General features: G+C 37.1%; 2 protein-coding genes across 2 annotated transcripts; both read left to right on the top strand.

Moving 5' to 3' along the window:
* Positions 1-8253: 8253 nt before the first annotated feature.
* LOC149051819 (lithostathine-1-like) lies at positions 8254-16334 on the top strand. Its single transcript, XM_089214868.1, has 4 exons — positions 8254-9999; positions 10447-10818; positions 15515-15685; positions 16216-16334. The coding sequence occupies exons 1-4, from the start codon at positions 9978-9980 to the stop codon at positions 16332-16334; spliced, it is 684 nt and encodes a 227-aa protein (XP_089070994.1). The 5' UTR covers positions 8254-9977.
* LOC149051820 (adhesion G protein-coupled receptor D1-like) lies at positions 14554-23193 on the top strand. Its single transcript, XM_089214873.1, has 15 exons — positions 14554-17912; positions 18457-18646; positions 18990-19097; positions 19314-19404; positions 19683-19773; positions 19852-19901; positions 20599-20725; positions 20822-20928; positions 21130-21232; positions 21359-21509; positions 21592-21673; positions 21974-22040; positions 22281-22369; positions 22643-22763; positions 23131-23193. The coding sequence occupies exons 1-15, from the start codon at positions 17232-17234 to the stop codon at positions 23191-23193; spliced, it is 2121 nt and encodes a 706-aa protein (XP_089070999.1). The 5' UTR covers positions 14554-17231.
* Positions 23194-23200: the final 7 nt, after the last annotated feature.

Genomic DNA, 23200 nt, shown 5'->3' on the forward strand with positions numbered 1-23200 from the left:
TTTGCCTGTTTCTTCTTTAAATCAAGTAGGAGACAGCATGACCTGTTATAACGGCTGGAGATTATTGTCTCGTGATTCTCAGAAGAAGAATTAAAAAGAAATAACTATGAGGCTAAGAGAGAATAAAACGATATGTAAAGGGAACTAAAACACTTTTTCAAAGATTAAGCTAGAAAACAGATAATTTAGTATCATCAACTGAGTTGATACCGTAAAGGATTTCAAAGCTGCAGTTTCGAGCGTTAGTCCTTCGTCATCCTTGCTTAATTTCTGACTTACAGAGTTTCTTTCCACGGATAAACTAACACCACCATGCTATCCGGAAATTCTAACTGACATAAAGTTATGTATACAGTATTTAGGCATATTGCTGATCTCAAGCGTAGACTCACTCTACCCACTCCCCCACTCCCCTCCCCCTCTTATGCCTGTCCCGTCAAAGTTTCCATGAGATAGACACTGTAAGAGACGATAATAATGGAGGAGGTGTAGTTTGGGGTATTTCAAGATATTATTTTCATTTCTATATGATTCACAATGTTTTGACAGTCTGCGAAACAGCTTTTAACAGCACTGACAAGGATCACAGGAACACAATACCAGATTAACATTGTATTAGACTAATTTTAATCGATGCCAAAAGGAAAAAAAAATCTCTTCAGATCTATTGACATTGATAGAAATAAACGTGCTTGTGTGGCGGGTTAGCGGTAATCCTTGATTATTTTGGAACTTAGAACTTAGAACTCTCACCAGCCAATTCTCTAGACAGCTGATGCTCAGCTGCACTGAAAAGGTCTTAATCAGAAAAAGCGTGTTTGCCAACAGTTTAGATCCGATGAGCAGTGAGATAAATAGTTAGAACAATCATCAAAACGTTGACTGGTAAAAGGTCAAAAACTTATTTTCTTTGTAACGATGCTGCGTTGTTTTGAAGTCAGAATTAATGAATAAGTTATTACAACCCCCTCCCTCCCCTCCCCCCCTCCCCCCCTCCCCCCCCTTCTCCAGACCGGTTACTAACATTGAGCCTTAAAGAACACTTTTTGTCTCTTTAAAAGGAAATTTTTCACGCATTTGTTTCTTCTGCGAGGCTTTTTTTGAGCACTCGAGCTTTCATGCACATTATCTCCTGTTTCACTCTCCCAATTACTAAATAACAAAATATCGATGTTCTTGTGCTTCTCGCAGACTCAAAGAAATGCTGGATTTCCTTGTGTGTCGTTATAATACAGATAGCATTATGGCAAATTCTAATCTGACTCAGATTGAATCCCTGTTCCCATAACATTAACTAATCAGAGAATTCCTACTTCCGCTGGTTTATTCCCCATACATGTATTACAGGATCAGTCCTGCCGGTGAAGTTATTGCCATACGATATGAATGTTACCAATTACAACGAGCAGCTTCATTTCCTTAATGGATAGATGGTAATTTCTTCCATCCGTGCAGTTGAACACATGGGGTACTCGATAAAGCTTCCGGTGGGAAAAATACTGATTGACATAAAACTTCTAACTTTAAACAAGATTCTTGAACTAGTTTTATTAAAAACGTATTTATCAACTTATGATAACTTGCGCCATAAGAAAATGTAAACTAATATAGCTATTTCAATAATAACTTATTGTAGTGAATATCCTGTTTTGCTGAAATGAAAAATTGCTCTGCACCTGGTAGAAAAAGCCTTTAGCTTTATTGGTCCTTCAATTAAGAAAAAAAAAAACTAGTGGTGACTTATGTCAGTGAGAAGCCATCAAGTATTATTATGTGTCATATCACCTACTTCAAAAGAGTTTTAATACGTTGCATAATTTGTCGCGTTGGCGTTATTATTAAGTAAAGAACTATATATAACATACGTATACTGGCATCTGCTGAGGGAATCTTCTGTATATCATAAGTTTGAAGAATTGGGCGATGAAAGGGCTTTACTGCGGTAAAATGTTCACAGCCCTGTTTTTACACTCTGTGCTGTGTAAGTACAACTGAAGTTCTTCTACATGTTGTGGTTATTCTATAGAACTGTTAAGTAAATAGTGACTGGTTAGACACAAATATTTCGGTAGTGGAACATCCTGTGACCCCAAGCGAAATCCAACCGTAAAGAAAATGATATTTTCGGTGGCTTCTATTGGTCTTTCTCATTCAAACTGACCTCTGGTAACGTGTCGGTTCTTAAGTTTTATAGTACTTGAAAATAATAGAGGTAATGAAAATATACAAATAGATTGAAAAAGCAAGAGATATGTTTTAACTTGTTTACAAATGTAGTTTTAAGTTTTGTTAAGTCGCAAAATGATTTGGAAACAGTTAACCACTGCAGAACACTTTTTGCGGTTCTTTTAGTGCAAAACCTTTCAAAAATATTATGAAGGGTTTCAGTCACATAATAGCATAGTCGCTTACCTTCTGAAGTTGTTGTGACAAGATGCCAACGAAGAAAAGATCACTTAAGATCTCTTTCCCAAAAAAAAAAACCTATTAAGTTTGTCGACTAAAACTTTTTCAGACGTTTCGCTTGAACAATCTTGCACAAAAAGAAATGGGTGTTGCATTCGTGCTCAGTTTATAAACACGTTACATTGAAAACAATAATTATGGTAAACAGAAGTTTAGACAAAATTGTTTTGAAATGATGCCATCAGCGACAGTTCAGCTTTTGGCGGGTCCATCTTTTATTTCCCCTTTAATTAACTCCCTTCTTCCTCGACATTTTTATCGGCTTCAGTTGTAGAATGTTATTCTCTAAACCGACGCCAAAACCCTGCAGACTGTTGATTAATGAATTCCACCCCAGTTAGGAAAAGAGAAAATAAAACATAGCAGAGTATTCATGCTTTTCATCGATCCCATGACAAATATGGCATCAGTCATCGATTTCAATAGTTTTGTTTTTCAAAGACCTCGCTGCGCATAGTTTTAAAATTATACATCTACATCGTGAAGAACAGATTGATTCAGTTTCACAGTTCCTCGTCGTTTCATTCATTGTCGCAAAATATACCTTTTTATCAATCCACTATTACGCCACTTAAGCCATATTTGGGCAAGGGAATATGCAAAATTTCCCACAGTATTGCATTGTACAACAGCGCAAAAATACGGACGGAAAGCAGAAAAACAAAAAGGTTGTACAAAACCAACCGAAACTGTTGTTGCTGTCGTTTTTTTTTGTTTTTTTGTTCGTTTTTCAAGCAACAAGTCTGTGTGAGCACACCAGACTTTTTTCTGATTGTCATAAAGAACACTTTAATGGTTTCTCAACGGCACTCTCTTGACTTGAAATAATACCACGCTACTTGCAAAACTTCCTCATCGAATAAGGTGTATTTATTTACAGTTATCTATTCTGAGAAGGGACAATATTAAACTTTTTTTAAATTTAAATTAAATGTCTAATCCATACGTTTGACCTCTTGATAATGACAATGACTGAATTATCCTCAAATGTCAGTGGCAGTTGGGGAAATTCAGGGAAAAACAAGGCTAGGAGACCCTAGTATTTTCTTTGTTCCAAGCATGTGAAGTCGTCGCTCAAAGCAATCAGCGCCCATCCCGGTTAATTAGAGGCACAGTTACAAACCGAGTCTTTGTCATTTTTCAAGCGGGATAATTTTTTGGCATTTTCCAGCGCAGTCTCATATCATTTTTATATTAGTTTTGATCTTCAATTAGACAAAACTAAAGAAAAGAGATAGATAACAGATTGAAGCTGTTTTGCGTATTACTACCTTCCCTTCATGATGTGACTCATGCCTGGTACCCTGGCTCGAGTAGTCCGTCTTAAATAATCTAGAAAAAAGCTATTTCAGAACATCGACAAGATAAAGTCACCAATATCGTTTCTGTTTCACCATACTTCTTGGGTGTGCGGCCGCGATGCCTTGGATATTTTATGAGACTCTACAAGTTTGAAAAGGCCTCGCTTGTTGCCGATTTTTAATTAATAAGTTCCTTCCGCCAATTGATGGAAAAGTGCATCGCAGTGGATCCAGCGAAACCTGCGGAATCATAATGTTGCAAAAAAAGACAATTATGGAGAAATAAATACAATACCATGTTAAAATCGTCTCAAGAGAGGATGTCAGCATCCATCGAACAAATTTGAAATATTGTGGCAAGTCGCCCAAAGTTCGTTTTCTCTCCTACTTTCATATTTTGTAGCCTAATATGTTCTAATAATTGTGGTGAAGTTTTTTTTGTGAAAATATATTTTAGTTTTCGAGAAACGACTTTTTTCGTTCGACCACTCAAACATGCAAATTTTCATCGTGAATATTACTCGAATTGTGTGACCTCATGTAACGAATGTACTAGACCTACGGTATTTCTGTTAACATAATCCTTTGTTTATTGTCTAAACTTAATCCCCTGTAATTATTGAAGCTGGAAAAGAAATATATATATTTTTTGGTGAATGTTTTTGTCCGACATACTTTTTCTATGTCGAAAAGTAGCATCAAAACAAAGACCGTTTTTACAATGACCGATATGACACAATCTACTGAGCTTCAAGCTTTTAAAAGACCAACGGATGGTCATAAAGTTACTGTAAAAATTTCCTTGGGTATTTGTGTTGTTCTATCTTGAGACGAACTCAAAGTCCGGCAAAATTTACTTGATAGCGACTATGAAATATAGATGGTGCGCCTGCTTGTCGCCACCGTTAACTGTATCTACTGAAGCTCAGTAGATTGTGTCATATCGGTCATTGTTAAAACTGTAATTAGGAAATTTCAATACTTCGGTTAGAATAATCATCAAAAGGTTGATTGTTAAAAGTCAAAATTCATTTGAGATGTCACTCGAAAAATACACAAAAAAACCATGTGAGATCTCTTTCGCAAGAAACGAATTAAGTTCGTCGACTAAAACTTATTCGGACGTTTTGCTTGAACAATCTTGCACCAAAAGAAATGGGAGTTGCATTTGAGCTTATTATATAAACACGCTACATAGAAAACATAACTGTGGTAAGCTGAAGGCAAGTTTAGACAAAGGTTTTTTAAAATGAATGCCGTCAGCGACAGTTCAGCTTTTGACGGGTCTACCTTTTATTTCCCTTTAAATTAACTCCCTGCTTCTTCGACTTTTTTATCGGCTTCAATTGTAGAATGTTATTCTCTAAACGGACGCCAAAACCCTGCAGACAGTTAATCAATAAATTCCACCCCAGCTAGAAAAAGAGAAAATAAAACATAGTACTGTATTCATGTTTTTCATCGATCTCGTGACATACATGGCATTAAACATCGATGTCAAAAGTTTTTTTTTCAAAGAATTCGGTACGCGTAGTTTCAAAATTATAAATCTAGATTCAGAACAGATTGATTCAGTTTAAGAATTCCTCGCCGTTTAATTCATTGTTCCAAACATACCTTTTTATCACTCCACTTCTACGCCTCTTAAGCCGTATTTGGGCTAGGAATGTGCACAATTTCCCACAGTATTGCATTATACAACAGCACACAAATACGTACGGAAAGCGGAAAAACAAAAAGGTTGCACCCACCAAACCCAAATTAATGCTGTTGTCGGTTTCAGTTTTTTGTCCGTTTTTCAAACAACAAGTCTCTGAACACGCCAGACTTTTTTTCTGATGGTCATAAAGAACACTTTTTTGGTTTCTCATCGGCACTCTCTTGACTTGGAATAATACCGCGCTACTTGCAAAACTTCATGAGGAGCTTTGGCCCCGAATAAAATTCGCAGCATGCATTTTACAGAGGCGCTATATTTGTGTCATCAGTGTAGAGAATTACATCAACGCTTACGGCCCGTAGGTGTCTATGCGGATACTTAAACCTGTTGATTATAAGTTAAAGGTTCACCTAATAAATAATACTTCCTCTATGCTCGAATTTTAATTACAAAAACACAATAATTCTTGCATTGGAATCACTTGGCGCGATCTTATCATGGAGGCCGAAGTCTTCGATCGATTGGCTGAGCTTTCTATAGTTACTGGATCCAATCTCGACCCCAAAAAATACTTGTATGTACTAACGAAAAGTTAATGCGAAATCAGGCCAAAAGCTTTTGCAAGGAACGAATTGTTTCGTCGATTCTGCGATGACTACAATACGTTTTGTCCCACCAGCAGGTCTCAAGCGCGCCAAAAAAGGCTGTTAGTTCAACGCCAGATAACCAGACAACCTGTATGTTATATCCTCAATTGGTCTCGGTGCCGGACTAATTAGACAGGGAGAATTTCAGCAGATGGATTCGCGAGGTCTCAACATATAATCCTGTTTTTGATGCGGTAAATCAAATCGCTCTCGACCGTACACTTTAGGCGGGAAATGCCTCCAGTCGAAAAATCATGGGAAATTGCAATGATGTCTGTCAAGAATAGCCGAGCTTGACAAAGACACTAGTAAAGGATAATAATTATATAAGTTAACGGTGGATGCCTTAACTTTCAGTCAAAAGGAAGAGTCCAGACAAAGAGCGGTCTCCTGATATAAATTAGTGGGAATTCAATTTTTCGTGCCCTCCTGGGTAGTGTATACCTGAGGATTAATTGTTAACCTCTTCTATACCCTCTTGGGTAGTTTATACCTGAGGGTTATTTTTAATCTCTTGCATATCCTCTTGAATAGTTGCTTGGAATATCAAGATGAAATATTTTATGAATTCTCCCAACCTCCCTTGCGTTTCGATGATGCTATGTTAACAAGAAATAAAGTCTTCAATGGTGAAAGTTTGATGCGTGGAATGGAAAGAATGATCTGGCAATAGGCACAAGAGAGTCGGAACCGTTTGAAAGAAGACGCTTTTTTCATTGCTTATCAAATCGTTTTATTAAATGGCTGGGGAAGAATAAAATGCGATAATTAGCATACATATTGAATCGAAAGATAAATTTGAATACTCCGTGTTGACGTGTCAGATGATATTTTAAACCTTAGGCTATGCATTTTACTTGGCACGATAATGACGCTCTTGCACCATGCTGTAAAATTGATTAAGATCAGTTTGATCATTGTTTTTTACAACATTGCTTCAAGTGTTTTTTTTCTTTTTTTTTTTTGCTTTGGTACAGTATTAAGCGGGTGCAAAAGACCAAAATAACTAATTCTTGCGGAAAGACACGATGTCAATATCGTGAACGACAGTAGAATTTCCCGACTTACTTAGCCATAAACAGCTGGTTCTGACTCAAAACAACACAAGCTGCAAACCCCATCCTTTTAGCAAGATCCTCGTCACTTAAACTAAAAATTGTTCTTATCCTCTTGTAGGGAGGTATTGGTGTGAGTTTTAGCGTATACAAACTGGGAAGATAGTCTCGCTTCCTTGAGCGCGTCCTAACAGTAATCAGACCAAATATATCATGATGAAAAATTGTCAAAAATGCTCCACAACTTTAGTGTTAATGACTTTATCGAGTGAATACAAACGTTATTCACCCAAGGTTTTTTTTCTTTCAATCAGAAACGTAAGCATGTTTAAAGCGCATCTATCAAGTGCTCTAACCAGCAATCACTATATGAATATGTTCAATACGATCGCTTACGTTGTGCCAACACCATTTTAACATAGTGCATGCCCTATCTTATTCCTATGGAGCTACAATGCAAACAATAACAGCAACGGAAGGGAGGGAAATTGCACAGCCGATTTGCTTATCGGGATCTTGAAAATAAAGCTTGCGCAGGATTACTTAGTTCTGTTAAAGGTTCCCTTACCTCCTGTGTTGAAATATGTTGCGATCAAATTTCCTGTATTGGGCAGAATGTAATTTGATATCTGACATCAGCCTAAATTCTAATTTTCTTGTTGAACCACACGCTACGTAAATTTTCTAAGGCCGTCATGCGCTTGCATGAATTTAGTGTTCAGCACATGCGCATGTAGCTGAGAAAATAGGTAGGGTTTTTCTTTGGCAACTCAACGTAATCATTCTGCAAAGATATGAACTCAGTCATTGCATAATGTGCAATAAAGGAAAAGTTATGCAGTGAAGAGAAGGAGAAGTTATGCATTCTGCATCTGGTACAAAGAGCTTTTAGTCTCATTGGTCCGTTTACGTGTGTAAAAATAAAACTTTCGCGGCTTATGTCAGCAGAGTGGTCGATAGTGATGTTTATTAAACTAACGTCTTATAAAATAGTTTAAAAAACGTTGTCTAAAATCTGCCGCTCTTGTGATTTTATTAAGTCGCGGACCATTACAAGGGTGTCCACATATACTAACGGCAACTTGTGATTGAGTAAGTTGATGGGTGGTGCGATGAGAGGGATTCAATCCTGCAAAATGTCCACAGCCCTGTCTTTACGCTGTGCGCTGAGTAAGTACAAGCTTTACTACTTCTCTTGGTTATGCTTTAGAAATAAAGAAGATTATGAATTAAAAAATGAATGATGGGATATCAATATGTCGGTATCGGGGCATCCTGCTACCCTCGGCCGCTTCAAACCAGAGAGACGTAAGTCACGTGGCAAGTATTCATTTCTCTTATAACAAAACAATGGGACTTGACAACGTCTGCTCTTGAGTTTTATCATATAAAACAACTGGCTAAATGCTGAGTTTGTAACTTTTTATATAGTTTTTGCACCGTCCGCTATATCTTCTGGTCATTCCATGGAAATGTTAAGTAAATTGTGACTGGTTAGATATAGACAGTTAATTAATAAATTCCACTCCAGTTAGAAAAAGAGAAAATGAAACATAGTACCGTCTTCATGCTTTTCATCGATCTCATGATAAATTTGGCATTAAACATCGGTGTCAAAAGTTTTTTTTTTCAAAGAATTCGGTACGCATAGTTTCAATTTTATAAATCTAGATAAAGATTCATTCAGATTCATTCAGTTACACAGTTCCTCGTCGTTTAATTCATTTGCACAATTTCCCACAGTATTGCGTTATACAACAGCGCAAAAATACGGACGGAAAGCGGAACAACAAAAAGGTTGCACCCAACAAACCGGAATTAACGCTGTTGTTGGTTTTTTTCTTTTTTTCCAGTAGCAAGTCTCTGAGCACACCAGACTTTTTTCTGATGGTCATAAAGAACACTTTAATGGTTTCTCAACGGCACTCTCTTGACTTGGTATAATACTGCGCGACTCGCAAAACTTCCTCATCGAGTAGGGTGCATTTATTTAAAGTTATCTATTCCGAGAAGTGGCAATTTTGAACTTTTTTAATTTAAATTAAATGGCTAATCCATATGTTTGACCTCCCGATAAAGGGAATGACGGAATTATCTTCAATTATCTTCTGTCAGTGGCGGTTAGGTAAATTCATGGAAAACAAGGCTATAAGACGCTAGTATTTGCTTTGCTCCGAGCATGTGAAGTCTTTGCCCAATGCAATCAGCGCCCATCCCGGTTAATTCGAGGCACAGTTACAAACCGAGTCTTTTTCATTTTTCACCGCAATTTTCTTTCATTTTCATATTAGTTTTGAGTTTCAAGTAGACAAAATCAAAGGAAAGAGATACATGTCAGATTGAACCTGTTTTGCGTATTATTCTTCAAATAATACTTTTTGCAGCACGCCACCGCTATCAACATCTTTAGTTGTAAACGTTTTTTTTTCTGTTTGCTGGTAATGCTCGGCTCCATGAAAAACAGAGATTGTCTTCTTTTTTCTTTTTCTTTTTTTGTCATGCCTTGAAGAAGCAGAACAACATTATGAACAACTGGGAAATTTCACCCGGTACTTTTCGGTATTCGCTATTCACCTCCTTTGCCCTTTACATAATACTTTCCAAGTTACGTCTGCGAGTAACGCCAACCAAACGAATCCCTTTGACATGTTTTCGAGATGCAACAAGTTTTTTTCAGCCGGTTGCAGAGACACTGCATTTTTTTTCTTTCAATTTCTTTAACAATTAAAATGCTTTAGTACTAGTATATCTTGAAATCTAAAAAACTCTTTGGTCGTTTCAAAAGTTATTTTCGACATAACAATAAAATACTTTGCCCATTTTCTCTTCTACAGTCATCCTTCATTTCATGGTGGAATTGCCAGGAACAGGTGAGGCAGTGTAATTACGATTTAATATTTAAGTATCTTAAAATGAACTGAAAAAAAGGATCTGACTGAATTATCAAAATAATTAGTCAGACTTCCTGCTGGCATGACATCGTTTTGCGATTAAAAACTTTAGTTGGAAAGCAAAACAAAAAAGTCAGAGACTAACGGCGCTATTTCCCGGATTCCCCAATTTCCACTTTTAAAACCTTGCCTAATTCTAATTTTTCCTTCGGTGAGGTAGAGGGTTTTGATGGCTATTGTTTTTTTTATCATTAATGGTATATTTTTTTTTCTTCTCCATCTTTATCGTTAGTACTATTTTTATCATCAGTATACATTTTTTCGTTTATTTATTTATTCCTTTGTCTCCATCATCAGAATTATCACTATTGTTACAATCAGTATACATTTTTTTCGTTTATTTATTCCTTTAATTTTTTCCCATAGAGTGCCAAGCAACCTGTTTCAAAAACTCATCCTACATATTTTCGAAAAGCGGAAAAGATTGGGTTGACAACGGGATTGTCTGTTATGACCAGGGAGGTTACTTAGTCTCCATCGAAGCTGAAGAAGAATGGCAGTTTATCAGTCATGAGATTCAAAAGCGTGGTACTTCGAATACTAGTGCGTGGCACATTGGTTTAGAGAAGAATCGCGGAGTTTGGACTTGGAAGAGTGGAGAAAAACTAAATCTTTCGAAATGGCGAGATTCTCAGCCAGATGGTAACGACAAGTACGCGGAAATATCTAAGAATGGAGGCCTCTTTAATGGTATCTCTCGAGATGATAAAAACGCCTTCATTTGCGAGATGCCCGGAGGTAAGATCACATTCCAACCGTGAAGTATATTATGTGCTGAAACATTAGCAGTCTTGCACTTGTGTCAGGAAAATTTCTTTTGCTTCTTAAAAGTAAAAATGTTGTTCACATAATATGCTCGGCTCACCTAACTTGTACGTGTGAGCGACGAATGAACTTTTAAGCGTGTATCAGTAGTTTAACATAATGGCCATGACAAAAACTGGGGACATATGTTTCGAAAAAAAATGATCACCCTGGGATTTTCCCTTTTTTGCATCGCCTGCAGCTGGAAAAACAGCGATGGAAACTGTACATTTCACAACTTTTGTCGAGCGCGCTGAGATTGGGATGATTTAACCAACGGAATTTTCCCTTGCCACAAGTTACAAGGCATGATCACTGACGTCAGTGAGTGAATCCGTGTTCTTTTAAACATAACGCATCGAAGTACGGTTGCCCAAGGTCTTGAGTACCGGTACTGAAGACAGAGTGCACAGTTTTTCCCGACCTTAGCTTATGAATAACAGTTCTTTTTCTTTTAAACTCAACGAAATATTTTCCAAAAGAACCCTAATGATTTAGGGCTGTAATTACGGCAAGATCCTCCATGAACTGAACAATTTTTGAACGAGTAAATGGTAGTTGAAACAGACTGAGGTAATGCAAATTAAATAGGGGCTTTACCGAAATATTTTTATTTGTGTAATGGAAAAGGTGATTTAAAAGGCTTCCAAACAAACTTTGAAACTTTTTTTTTAACAAGTATCTGTCACAACCTGACACCTGTAAAGAAGAGAGCGTGTAAGAAACAAAAGTGCATGCACGTTTTAAAAAAAGAAAACAACAACAACATCAACGGCACTGGTTTGGCAAACAAACTTAAGTTCAATGTCTGTCACGGGAATTTTTTCTTTAAAAACGGTCAATGATCTTACAGAAAGTATTACTCACTTCCATCAACTATTGATGAGCGAAGTATAGCTCTGTTCAGTCGGTAAATGGAAAGTAATTGTAAATTAATTTAAATCTGTTTCGAGATTGAGGGAGTTTGCTCGTTTACTTGGTGCAATCGCGTGTGTAAATCTGGTCTTTTGTCAAAAGTGGAATTTTAATGCCGCTTTTTCTCGTTGATTTCCTTCATTTTCTGTTGTGAAGTTTACGGTACAAATGTCCATATTGAGCGGACTTACAAAGACTTACCGAAAGCGTATTTAAAGTATAGAATTGAAGATGTCGCTCACTGTTTTTTAATGAATAAATTGTTTGAACGATTTCAGATATAAAATGAATGAAAACCCCATCAATTAATTCAATTTTAAACAAATACGTTACGTTCTAACTTCCTGAGTTACTTCTAGTGAAGGATCTAGGTTAATTACAAACGGTTTTTATGCCGCGTGTCAACCCATTTAATGGCATATTTGCTACCAAAAATCATTTTAAAACCAATTTTTTTTGCCGGCAGCCACAGTGACTTGAGAAAGAGAAGGAGAGGATTAATAAGTAATTAATCAGCTTGATTTGCTTTTAAGTGATTTACGTAAAAATACTTCTCAGCTGGCAAAGCGAAATATATTTATGAAAAAAGGCAACGAAGCTAAGGTTGTAGCTAGCGACTCGAGCAAGCGTTGCCGTGCCTGAGCAGAGATAAGAAAATCCGGACCGCATTAAGAACCACAAAGATTGCAGGACTCGTTACCGTGCCTTCTTAGAAAAACAAATAATAAATACAGCTCTTTTGGGAGAAGTTTTCGGGAAAAAGCGTGTCAGAAGTGCAAGCAATAACCTTGACAGGTATTGTGGGTGGCTTTCAGGTCATGGTTAGACGAGCTCAGGATTTCAGGGAAATCTGAGAAAATGTCATTTTAAGGACGAGTCATCACGGGTTTGAACCTGTTTTTAATACGACTGACTTTAAATTCCAAACTGCATGAAAAACGGAAAAAAAAGTACAAGCAAACCCTAATTAATTTATCTTTACTTACTTTACATGTCAATGTTGATTATCGCCACCTAGATAATCTTTTGATTTTGTCGCATGTACTTTAAATTGTTGTTTTTGCTTTTTCCACAACCTTTCCCATAACAACTGTGTGCGGTGAACTGCGTATCTCCAGTTGCACATTTATAAGAACTTACATTCACATTTAATTTTAGGTTTCTTAAGTCTGTTCAGATGGGGGAGGAAGAATAGGGGGCGGGGTGAGGGTGGTGTCAGCTCCACAAGGAAATAATTAATTTTCAAAATCTCGACTACCAAAATTACATGAACTCACAGATAATCTTAGCTGATGTGAAGTTAACTAATTCAGAAAAGCAGGTTAGAGATGGCGGACGCCGTAAGGAAGAAAGATGTATAGTATTAATTGACAATGATCAAACACGAACTGGAGGTGTTAAAAAAATAAAAAAAAAAAGAAATCATATAAAAAAAAAATCATAAAACTGTAAAAAAAAAGGAATTATATGAAAAATAAGTCCCGTTTTCTTTCTCATTTATTTTTCTCCTTTATTATGATTGTGATTTTAATCTTTTTATGTCATCATCATTATTATTATTTATCACTTTTATTATCAGTATGATAATTAGTATTTTTGCTTTTATTTTTATCATTTTGTAGAATGCCTAAATATAACTTTTAAAAACTCTTGCTACATAATTTCGGTGCACGAAACGGGAAGGTCCTGGCTCATGAACAGAATAGTCTGCCAAAGCCAAGGAGGGGACCTAGTTTCCATTGAAACCGAAGACGAATGGAATTTCATCAATTACCAGATTCAAAGGCGAGATATTAAGCGCTATGGAGAAACATGGAGTATTGGTTTAACAAAAAGGGCCGGGAATTGGACTTGGGTGAATGGAAAACCGCTGACTATTTGCAAATGGGAACAAGGGGAGCCAGGAGGTGAACACGACGCGGCTTTCATGTACAAGGTGTCCAATAATGGGAAGCAGGGCGTGTTTGGTGGTTTTAATGTCACAAGTATAGGATATCACCACGGTTATATTTGTGAGATTTCCGAGGGTAAGTTGTTATTTTTGTTGTTGTTTTGTTTTGTTTTTTCTGTTTGTTTGCTTTCTTTAATATTATTTTGAGGAAACTAACGGCAACAGAAGCGCTTAGGCATCATAAAAACATTATTTGATATCGTTTGTGGAACTTATGAAAGGATTTACATAAACAGACAGTCAGAATCAAGTTTACACTAGCGTTTGAATGAATGAAAATATGTTTGAAACGATATCAATTAACGTTTTCACGATACATATGTCTAACTTTTAGTTTTGTGAGCAGAGGAAAATTACAGATGGTTCTGTTACCAGTAATAACAGTAAACTTTCAATTATCATTTATTTTCATGCAGTTAATTTATTGTTTCGATTGAACAAAATGATGATGAATACCAATTGCGAAGAAATATCAGTCCAATTGCTTTTTTATATAACAACGTGTGATGACGTGAAGTGCGTTATCTTTTGCAAAGAGCCATGCCAGGGACTCATGTCTGTTGAGATACATGCCAATTATCTTTTTAGAAAACGAATACAAAAGACTTGCAAATTTATTTTTTCTTCGCATAGCGGAATCAGTTCTGTGTTTATTCTATTTTATTTTTATATTGCTGTAGTTCGAAAAGAAGGTTTGACATTTGTAATGTATACATCTCATTTTTCGAACTTTTTGAGCTTTAAGTTAATTTTTTCACATAATTTAGCCTGTTTTACCTCTAAACCTCAGAGGTTGGTGCCCAGCATTAGGATAGGGAATACGTTCCCATTTTTTCCACTGGGTCTTCTGGGTTTCTTGTCACGCGTCGGCACACAAAATGTTTTTTTGCGCGAGAAGTAATTCAGTTGTAACTAGTTGTTTATCGTACTCTGTACCTTTGTCGGACGGCATGAAGCACTCATGCTCCTAGTTCGATCTGCACACCCCCTCCTTGTGTATGAGTCGTGAATTAAGATAGGAGGTAAGTTGTTGAGCGTGTGCGTTGTGAGAAAAAGAGCGGAAAAGACATATTTAAACTTGAAATGATACAACAAGTTAAATGCGACCCTTTCATATCCCGATAACTCTGGACTCTAATCGACGAGGCTCTTGCAAAAGCCACATACCACTACTCTTATCAGTTGAGTCCAAAGTTTCTGGTTAATGTTATTCTTTGTGCACGGCCCCCTCATGTCATAATATCATTTACGAGAAAACAATACCTAAACGCTGTGATATTGTTACAGGTTATCTGAATGTTATGATTTCATTAGTGCAACATAATACCCTAATGCGGTAATGTGATTTTTAGTCTTTTCTTCTCATAGTAGCATTAACAATGGGGATGTTCGAAGTATTTGTAATGTATTCCAATAGCGTCCGTTCGTTTAGCACACTTCGGGTGAAGTATTTCGTAACAGTGGCGACTTATGGTGTTATAACACATTTAGTAAAACCTGCGTTGAAAGGAAATCAAAAAGGTCCTCGCTAGCGTCCACTTCTTATAAAATATCCGTTTCATTCAAGTTTTGTAAATTGAGTAACGATGACAAGCTTGAATTACGAACCTTTACGCCCTTTGCGTTTCGTGTCACTCGCTACCCAATATTTTGAAAAATAGAAAAAAACTTGTGCCAGGAGGAAAACTCTACACAGTAAAAAAAAAAAGCTCGGTTGACATGTCGTTCTAATCGAAGATTAACATCCTCATCCATCTTAAGTAGCAACATCGCCACCGCTCTCGCCATCGCCGTCGCTGGGGCCATTGCCGTCGCCAGGGCCATGGCCGTCGCCGTCGCCGTCCCCGTCGCTGTCGCCATCGCTGTCGCCGTCGCCGTCCCCGTCGCTGTCGCCATCGCTGTCGCCGTCGTCGTCACCGTCACCGTCACAGCAAGGTATGATACTATATACTATACACTATATCCTATGTACTCAGGTATAGCACTTAACTGTCATGGCCTAGCTTGCAGCGCGTGCAGCATTGCCCATACCTATGAAAGTTAGAAGTAACTTATCAACCCAAGTATCATAGTAGCGTTAAAAACGGGGACGTTCGAGGTATTTGTAATGTATTCCAATAGTGTCCATTTGTTTAGCACACTACGGGTTAAGCACTTCGTAACAGTGGCGACTTATGGTATTATAACACATTTATTAGAAAACTGAAACTGTCTAAATAGGCAGGAGAGCCAAAGCGTGAGGGATCTGTGGCTCACATATGCAAGCAGACTATTAAAGGTAACCAGAGCCTATTTTGTGGCATTCATGGCTCTGAGAAATTAGCTTATATTTGCGAAATTCCCAAAGATAAGACAAAATTACTCTTTATTATTGATATTGAATTAGGTTAAGGTACGCTAAAAGCGCTCATTAACTGTAATGCAAATATTACCTATGGTTTGTATACTTACCATTGCTGTTATAGTAAGCGGAACTCATGGAGCCTCTGGCAATCAGGATAAAATTTTTACGTGGATAAATATTTCACGATACATATTTCTCACTTTTAATCTTGTGGACAACGAAAAGTTAGAAGATGCATAATTTCTGACAGTTCTTGCACCTAACCATCACTTGGACCCCGTATCAATAATAGTAATATATAGGACTGAGTATAATCCAATTCGGTCTGCAAGCATGCGAGTGGTAAAACCAATTAATCATAAAAATTACAATTTCTGAGAAAAGAAGAAACATTGTCATTGTTGAAGTGAGAACATTGTCCATTTTGAAGAAAGCCTTAATTTAGGAGTCTGTACACTGTACACTGTGTGGTGATTTAAACTAAAGTTGTGGGTTATTGATTCGAACTCAACTTTAAATGTGACTGGTTGATTTGAACAACAACTTTGAATGTGATTGTCTCATTAAACCGTCTGGTAACAAACTGTCCGATAAAAACTTGGCATGTGACTTTTAGAAAATAATAGAAGTTAACTGTGGGTGCTAGTTTCAATGCGATGTAGAATATTCAGAGTACAGAATATACTGACTATTATGAGCCTTCCATTGATAAAGTAATCGGAGAAAGCGATTCAATTATTTGCCGTCCTTTCCCGAGTTTAGAAGTTATTTGTAAGAGGTGTGAAGACAGTTTTAGAGCTAAATATTACAAAATAAAAAAAAATTTTCAATTAAAAAAAAAAAACCTGAACCAATTTGTTTCAATGAATATAAATTGAGCTTAAAATGTAGTATAGAAAACAATATGGGAAAAAATTGTATCTGAGAACATTTCTTTAGTAATTATTGTTAGCGTTATTTGTGTCGATTTCAGCTGCACCACCATTGTTCTCATTCAAAATTGCAGAAAAATCTTCACCATCCGAATCTATAAGGCCACAACCCACTCCATCGCCAGTTCTGTGGTCATCATTGTTTCCATCGCGTTCGCCGTCACGATCACCGTCATTGTCTGTGTCGCAGACGCCGTCGCAGTCGATGCCGCAGTTGTTGTCTCCATCACTGCCTCGTCCACCATTTCATCTGCTATCTCAGTCGCGGTTTCCGTCTTTGTTACAGTCACCTACCAAATTGCCTTCCCAATCGTTTTCTCAGTCATCGCCACAGTTGCCTTCTCAGTCGGCGTCACATTCGCCGTCTCAGTTGCAATCGCAATCTCTTTGGCTATCAACGTCCCAGACGCTTTCTCAGTCACTGTCGCAGTCGGCATTTCACTGGACGTTTCAATCAGCTGCACAAACATCTTCACCATCTAAATCCATAAAGTTACGTCCCAATCCATTATCGCCGCTGTGGTCATCATCCTTGACATTGTTTTTGCTGTCACAATCACCGTCCCTGTCGATGTCTCAGTCACCTTTTTCACAGTCACCTCAGTCACAGTCTCAGTTTCCTTCGTTGCGGTCACCTCTTCACTTGCTTTCGTCCGTGCTCTCGCCATCGCAGTCATTTTTGCCATCGACATCATCATCGGCGTCGCAGTCAACAAGGATTCAAAAGCTGGTGTGTAATTTTTGTTTTTTGTTTTTGTTTTGTTTTTTTACTTTTAGGATCCTCATACTCTATAATTATAACTGTTATTTCCCTTATTTACCTCAGGCGGCTGAATATGTTTCTAAACTTAGCAGAATGAATATCACCAACGCCAGTTCCTTACAGGTATTTCATTCTTCTAATTTCTATACGCAGTTATGGAACTGAAGTTCCAGTCAGTATGTTTTGAATGTTCAAACGGAATCCGCAAATACGAATTTTTATTAAGCGTATAAATCATTTTTTGTTTGTTTGTTAGTTTTTCTGCTTTCGTCTCATATTGCTCGTGGTAGTAAAAGATTAATGGCTCATAACTTTTTACTTGATTAAGACGTTAACCTGTATAGTTTTTCTCGCCTGTAAGAAAGCTATTTTAGGAATTTTTATAGATAAATTATCGTTATCAGTATTATTATTATCGTAATTACCGGTATGATTGTTATTTTTTTTTTAAATGCGTAGACGAAAACTGAATTATCTATCCTCCAAGTAAAATATTTTGATTTCCTGGTCTAGTCGATCTCTAACCTGTGCACATGCATTTGTGTCCGAAATTGGTTGGCTCTCTCGCTTGAATAATTTTCTTATCTATTTGTAATGATTTTTTTTTATTTTCTTACCACAAATGCTTAGCACCTTACCTAAACAAAAATATTTCATGTCATTACAGGAAGCCATAGCGGTTTTGGAAATATTCATCACAAAAGCTCGTAACCGCGCCCCTATAACAGATGAGATTGAGACAAGAAGAAGATCCACTTTTAAAGTGGCAATCGCCTTTGAAGAATTTGCTCTTAAATACAGCAAGCTCCACCTGACTGGAACAAGGTCCTCACAAGTGATCGACAGCCAGACAATGGGTGAGTTTAAACAGCGTATAATCTATAGGCCTTGATGATGTAGTAAATTGATATAGGTTACTGAATGCGAAGCTTTATTGCTGGATCAATCGATCCATTCAGTCCTTCCATTGACTATTTGTGTTCATCAATCATTATGGAATTGGATGATAATATCCAGCGATCTGAACCCTTCAAAATGCCGACGTCTTGTCATCAATTACTTTACAATATTTAAAGGATTGCGCTGTTGAGAGGTAAAGTAAATAAAAGCGTTTATGCAACTATGATATACAGACTGTATTTTCAGTCCAGCAAGTGTCGTGAAATTATTAATACCATCACCTGTTGTTTTCTTCGTTAGTGCTGGGTATTCATAAAGCCTACCACCAAAATGCAAGTGACTTCTACTTTGAGGATGAAGAATTGCAAGGAAACCTAAATGTTTCGTCTGCAAATTTTGCGAAATCCGGTTGGTATCGACTGCAGTGTTTACTCCTCAATGGATAAGTACAATTCCCTGTATTTCCCTTACAAATTTACGTGGTACTGAAGTACAGCTGCGCATATACATAGTTCTAAGTTTGTTTGTTTGTTTACACAGTACATTTGATTCAGTTATCTGAAGTTTCGTGAAAGACCATGTTCTGGCTTGATTTTCTTTTCTTCCTCAATTTCTTTTTTTAAGTTTCACTGGTTGTTGGGATTGTGTATAAGGATCTCCACGAGCTACTGGACACAAATCAAACCATCAGAAATGAAGCAGGCGAAGCCACAAGGTGAATTTTAACTTCTCTAAACTTTTAAACAAATTGTTTCTTCCGCGGAAAACAAAGAAATGCATTGCATTCAACCAACAAAATTTCTTAAATTTTTCAAAGCAGTATTTCGTGGTCCCTGTGTGAATCAATTACTATTTTCGGTGTCAAGGAAATCAGCTTAAAGTAGCACAGTAAAAGCTCCTTGGTTACCATGGTTACCGTATCGTCAAAAATTGTCTAAAAATTATATGATTCAAAATATACAAAATTATGATTTTCTTGTCTTTTTTTGACAGGTATTTGAACTCCAGGATAATGGCCGTGGCTATGGATCCAAAACCAAACAAACTGGAAGCGAATGTCATGTTAAAGTTTAGAAACCTGAAGGTAAGAACACGATTAAAATTGGTATGAATTGCGCTACATTGTGTTTATTTATTCCAAGGAAATAATACACATTTTCAGGTTGATGAAAGAGAAAAGACATGTGTATTTTGGAGGGGCTTTAGCAAAAGGTAACAAGCTGAAATATATTACTACCTTGTTCTAGAAGTTATGCAAGCTAATCTTACGTAATGTTTGTTAACTGCTATGAATTTTTTGTTTGTGAAGGAAACACCAATCAGCTCTTGCAGCAGGAAAAACCAAAAAAATTTCGACAACATACGAGTGGAAAAGCCCCCAGTTGATTATTATGCCGGCATGACTTTCCCTTAAGTTATCAATTATCCGTCACTGTCAATCTGATACTTCCTGTTTTGAAGCCATTTCTATCTGCATTTTATTCGTTTTCATTTGCGGTTGTCGCCTTTTTTCGCCTCTGCCATGGTCTTACATACTGTTGCTGGCAAAATCGTTTTGTTTACCGTAAAAGTAAAAGTTTGCCTTCTGTTTTTTCTGTTTTTCCGTTTTTCAATTTTCTTCACATAAGGTAAGATTCAGTTGTGTTTTACTAGCCTGGATCGTCAATATACCTTTTCATCACATTGTAACAGTTAGAATATCAAAGCCGACGTCATGAGTAGCACGTATCAATTACTGAATAAAATGGAAAGTGGTCAACTTGGTCTCGAGGCTACGATTATAATGAGGAAGATAGCAAGTTGACCTTTTGGTAACCAAAAGTCTTCTTCAAAATTTTTTTTATAATATTGTTGTTATTGTTTTAATTTTGTTGTGTTATTTTTTTTAACGTTGTCGTTATTTTTCCAGCTCAGAAGGATTTTCAGGGAGAGGATGCCATGTGGTTGCATCGCAAAGCAATACAGAAGAAACAGTGTGCAGCTGCAATCATTTGACTCATTTTGCTGTCCTACTTGACTACAACGGCAGCTCAGGGGTAATGGACTAATGTTTACCTTACCTTCACTGGTGGTAATACAATTCCATTCAGGTGATTGACACATTTCTAATTCTTTTCATGCGATTTATGAAGCAGCTCACTGAGGAAGACGAAACTGTTCTGGAGATTATCAGCTACGTGGGATTAAGCCTGTCAATCATAGGAATAATTTTGACAGTTATTCTATATTCCTTCCTTACGTAAGTGCTACAGCCAGAAATTTTGAAACTTTATATTATTTTAAAGATGTCAGACGTAAGTAAGACCTCTTCGCAAAAAGACAGACACTCAGTTAATGCATATTGAAACAACTACCTGTTGGAACATAAAGTTACTTTCCTTTTTTTTGTTCGGTTTTGTTTTGTTTTAGTCTGCTTGTTTTTATTTGTTTGTTTCTCTAGAGATGTTCACCAGCCTCTGTCACAAATACGATTGAGTCTTTCTGTTGCCCTCGGAGCTGGACAATTTATTTTTCTCGTCGGGATAAACGCCACAAAAAACAAGGTAAGCGACTTCTTCATCCATTGATGAACATTTCTTTAACGAGACTCAAGACGAGCATTAAGAAGTACACCAGATCTCTTTGAAAAGATGCATGAAAAGTAGTCAACTTTTTTTCCTCTCTTTCAGGCCTCTTGTATTACAGCTGCAGCTTCCATGCAATATTTCCTGATGGCTTCGTTCTGTTGGATGCTGGTGGAGGGATTTTACCTCTACCTCTTTGTGGTCAAAGTTTACAACATCACCGAAAAGATGCACATGTATCACGTCATGTCATGGGGTATTTTCATTTTACCTGTTTTGAATTGTTTGACTTCATGATCACCTGAATCGACTTGCATTGACATCCTACTTATGTTTAGGTTTACCCATCGTCATGGTCGGTATTACATTGTGCATCGCTGCTGGGAAAGATGGAATAGAAAGCTTCACTAGTGATAAATAGTAAGAGAATCAAACAACAGTTAGTTAGTTATTTTTTCTCCTTCTCCACACTTCCTGTCTCCCACAAAAATGTATTTTTTTTTAAGTACAACTCTTTTTGCACAATCTTGTCTTTTTAGTTCGTTTTCATTTCGTAGATTTTTGTGTCCCTGTGTTTTTATCCAGGTTTTGTGTCTCTGTCTCTGTCTTTCGTTCTGTCTCCCTCCCTCCCTCTCTTCTCTTTCTCTGGGTTACTGGGTTAGAGGATTATTTGCAGCAAATATATGTTTATCTTTTTTTCTCTCCGTTTCTCGTTTAAAGTTGCTGGCTATCTTACACAAACAACCTCATCTGGATATTCGCCGCATTTATGGCTTTTGTTGAAGTGGTGAGTCTACAATTAGTCAATCCCTTGCATTTTCCTTTTTCATGCCAAGACTGACCACTGGTGGAGATTGTCTCTCTCGTTCCCGTGCTTACTACAAAACGAAAAGCATATTCCTCTTTTCTACTACCAGGCTCAAAGCTCACAACCTTTCCAACTCCGTTTACACCCACTATGTATTCAGCATTACTCGTCTTAGCAACAAGCACTCTGCCAACATTTGACATTCCTTGTTTGTTTCAGCTCAACATTTTGATACTCGTCCGAGTCATAAAAGAGATGACCACGCTAGTGCAACCTATGGGGGAAGACAATCATAATAAGCAGATACGGTTAGATTTAAAATTTGCTGTTAGCGAGATATTTTAATCAGTGGAGGGAAAAAGTTGAAGAAACGTGAACCAATTGCTGAAGTATCTAATTGTGAGATATTTACCTCAGCTCCACACTAGTTAACATTAAACACAGAGTCATCAGTGTGGGTTAGGGGTACTGTTAAGTGTTTTTACCCTCTCTAAATAATGCCTATTAAAAAATGAGAAATTAAAGGAAACAATCGTCAAAATAGTTCAAACTTTTTTTTAATGTTATCGTTATTCCGGCAGACTTGGCTTTAAAACATGCGCGGTGATGATTCCACTGATGGGTATAACGTGGCTATTCGGTCTTTTGTCGCCATGGCACAAAGCTTTCGCCTACATTTTCACCATCTTTAACTCTACTCAGGTGAGTATTCGGTCTTTAGTCGTCATCACAAAAAGCTTTCGCCTACATGTTCACCATCGTCAATTCTACTCAGGTGAGATTTTAATGAAAATGTCGGAAATCTGATCATCTGTTTGGAAACTTGAATGTCCAAACTACATTCTTACATTAGTCTGATGATATTTCCCGTTCCAAGGGAACCTTGTCGACAAGAGAGGATTTACTTCTTGGTTTTTGAGATCTGCAACTTCCCTTAATTTACTGTTTTACCCTTTTTTACGACGATTTCAAGATATAGATTACATGATGTTTGCACTACATCAAACTTTTTAAAGGACTCGCTACCATCTCTAAAAAAGGCTGACCTTAAAATAATTTTCTGTCCTAGGGATTCCTGATTTTTTTCTTCCATTGTGTGCGAAACAGCCAGGTAAGAAAGATATCAAACTGAGGAGGTA

The sequence above is a fragment of the Pocillopora damicornis genome, chromosome 1 (assembly GCF_964200805.1).
Source record: "Pocillopora damicornis chromosome 1, jaPocDami1.2, whole genome shotgun sequence".
In the NCBI taxonomy this organism is placed as follows: Eukaryota; Metazoa; Cnidaria; class Anthozoa; order Scleractinia; family Pocilloporidae; genus Pocillopora; species Pocillopora damicornis.